We start from the raw sequence: 2,500 nt of genomic DNA, 5'->3' as shown, positions 1-2,500 counted from the left end.
GTACTTCACGGACTTGACCGCAGCCTCGGCGTGGCCATTAGACTGTGGATAGTGTGGGGAGGCCACAAGGTGGTGGATACCCCAGCGTTCAGTAAATCTTCTGAATTCCTCACTGGTGAATGGGGTCCCTCCATCGGTCCTGAAGCGGACAGGTACACCGACTTCTCAGAAGTACATGCAAAACATGCGCATGACCTTAGTTGCGGTTGTGTCCTGACCACAGGGAGTAACCACGGGCCACCCTGAGAGTCTGTCTACAATGACCAGGAAAGACTTCCCAGCTACTTGAAAAAAGTCAGCAGACACAGACTCAAAGGGGCGTGATGGCTGGTCATTGCATAGGTAGGGTTCCTGCTGTTGGCTGGGCTGGAGACGTTGGCAGGAGTCACACGCTTCTACTGTACTCTTTATGTCAGAGTCGATGCCAGGCCAGTAGACAGTCTGCCTGGCGCGACGATGGGTGGCTTCGACTCCTCTGTGACTATCGTGGAGGTGGGTACTCCAGGAGGCGGCGGTAATCTTGGTCCTTTGATGCGACGGCGCGAAGCTCCTGTAGAGTCCTGTCGTCGTCGAGGATAGGAGCTGTGGCCTGGCCGTCTGTTGATGTAGCATTCGTAGAAACAAGGGACCGGACGTGTGCAGCTGTCATGGTACACTCTTCTTCGTCGTCGAATGTGGGGTGGCCGACGGGTGCCCGAGAGAGGCCGTCAGGGACGCACAAGGTCTTGCCGGCGTGCCACACAGCGGTGAAGACATACGGAGCCATTTTCACTCTCAAATGCTGGAGTCGGGGGTTTTCTATGGCATCCAATGTGTAGTGGTTCAGGATTGGGATCAATGGCCTGTGATCGGTATGAAGAGTAAAGTGCTGGAGGCCGGCAAGGTACAGGCGGCACTTTCCCATGGCCCATGAAGCAGCCAGCATCTCTAGCTCGATTGTGGCGTAGCGTGACTCGGCATCGGTTAGAAACCGTGAGCCACACTGGACGAGCCGGAGCTGGCTGTGGCCATGTTCCTGAAATAGGGCGTATCCCAGACCATAGAGGCGAGAGGCGTCAGTTTGTAGAGTCACTGGCAGTTTTGGGTTGAAAGGAGCCAAGACTGGGGGCGATAGGTGGGCAGCCTTGACCTTCCCAAATGCCTGGTCATGGTCTGGGGTCCATGGGGAAGGACCGTTTTGGTGACATCAGAGGGGGGAGAGGCTGGGCAGTGGCCGCAATCTCTGGTGAGAAGTCGGCCAGCTGATTCACAAGACCCATGAACGACCGGAGGTCCGTAATATTGGAGGGTGTAGGATAGTCTCGTATGGCTGCAACCTTTTCAGGGTCTGCAGCGATGCCCTCTGGTGAGATGTTATATCCACAAAAACTGACCTTGGTGGTGGCTAAGAAGACAGTAGGCATCCCCAGTAGCGGCAAATCCCATAGGTCCTCTGCAGTGGTAGTAGCGCCCGTGAGGTGTTATGAACGTCGTGAGGTGACGGTCTTCCTCCGCAAGGTCCATTTGCCAATATCCATGCAATGCATCTGCCTTAGTAAAGAACTTGGCAGATGGAGTGATGGTGCGGATAGCGTCAGCGGGTGTGGGCGACGGGTGTGTAGGCCTGGACACTTGGGAATTAAGGTGTGTGAGGTCCACTGTGATGCGTACACCATTGCCAGGCTTAGGTACCAGGACCATCGGATGGTACCACTCGGAGGGCTTGTCACCGACGGGCGAAATGATCCCTTGCTGCACCAGGGAATCAAGTTCCTCCTTGACCTGGTCCCGGTAGGTGAAAGGTATAGGTCTAGGCGTGTGTATGGCAAAGGGTGTCACACCTGGTTGAAGGTGGATCCTCATTGGTGGGCCAGACATCTTCAGTGGCGTAGTCTGGAGGTCAGTCTTAGACACAAGGACGTCGCTGAAGTGTTGTAGGAAGTAGGTCCGAGCAGTAGTGGGGGACGACATTGCCGAGGCAGGCATCTGCTGTGCACATCTGTTGACATGGGTCACAGAGAGGATGGGCTTTTGGAAATCTGTAGAGACGATGGCCAGGTCCACACAGTGGCCATACGAGAGCAGAGGTGTCTGGATGTCCTCGTGATCGTGAACAATGGCCTTGCAGGACGCTTGACCGAGCTGGAGGGTGGTCTCGAAACAACCCAAAGCTGGAGTCATGGATGACCCATCTGCTGTGAGGACATCAGTCGCAGGTGGGGGTGAAAGATTGCATCTGGGGATTCCCAAGGAGTCCAGGTGCTTCGGGCCAATCATTGTGATATCAGCTCCAGTGTCAGGTAGCATCAGCAGTTGGGAGGACTTTGAGCCATAGGACAGGGTGACATTAACTGGCTTAGGGGTCCTGCTGGTGGACACTCTACGTGCTCTACAAGTCTGGTTGGTAGAGGTCTTCCTGGTGGACTTACAGCACTTGGCGAAGTGGCCCTGTTTGTGGCAAGTGGTGCATTCAGAGTCCTTTGCTGGGCACCGGGGCGTACGGTGCCAATGACCCTTGTAC

The 2,500-nt window shown here is 55.4% G+C and overlaps 1 protein-coding gene across 1 annotated transcript in view; it reads right to left on the bottom strand.

Annotated features, from left to right (window-relative positions):
• LOC138861939 (uncharacterized) overlaps positions 1-2,500 on the bottom strand; it is a 5,284-nt gene that overhangs the window by 843 nt on the left and 1,941 nt on the right. Inside the window, exons 2-5 of the mRNA XM_070122413.1 lie at positions 1,374-2,500; positions 483-1,152; positions 176-361; positions 1-139 (exon numbers count right to left, since the gene is read on the bottom strand). The exon at positions 1-139 is cut by the window's left edge and continues 843 nt beyond it; the exon at positions 1,374-2,500 is cut by the window's right edge and continues 1,264 nt beyond it. Of these exons, the coding sequence (XP_069978514.1) occupies positions 1-139; positions 176-361; positions 483-1,152; positions 1,374-2,500 (2,122 nt within the window). The remainder of the gene's footprint in view (positions 140-175; positions 362-482; positions 1,153-1,373) is intronic.

This window comes from Penaeus vannamei, chromosome 6, assembly GCF_042767895.1.
Source record: "Penaeus vannamei isolate JL-2024 chromosome 6, ASM4276789v1, whole genome shotgun sequence".
NCBI classification, from domain to species: domain Eukaryota; kingdom Metazoa; phylum Arthropoda; class Malacostraca; order Decapoda; family Penaeidae; genus Penaeus; species Penaeus vannamei.
The sequence above is the reverse complement of the archived record's forward strand: the minus strand, read 5'-3'. Positions and strand labels throughout refer to the sequence as shown.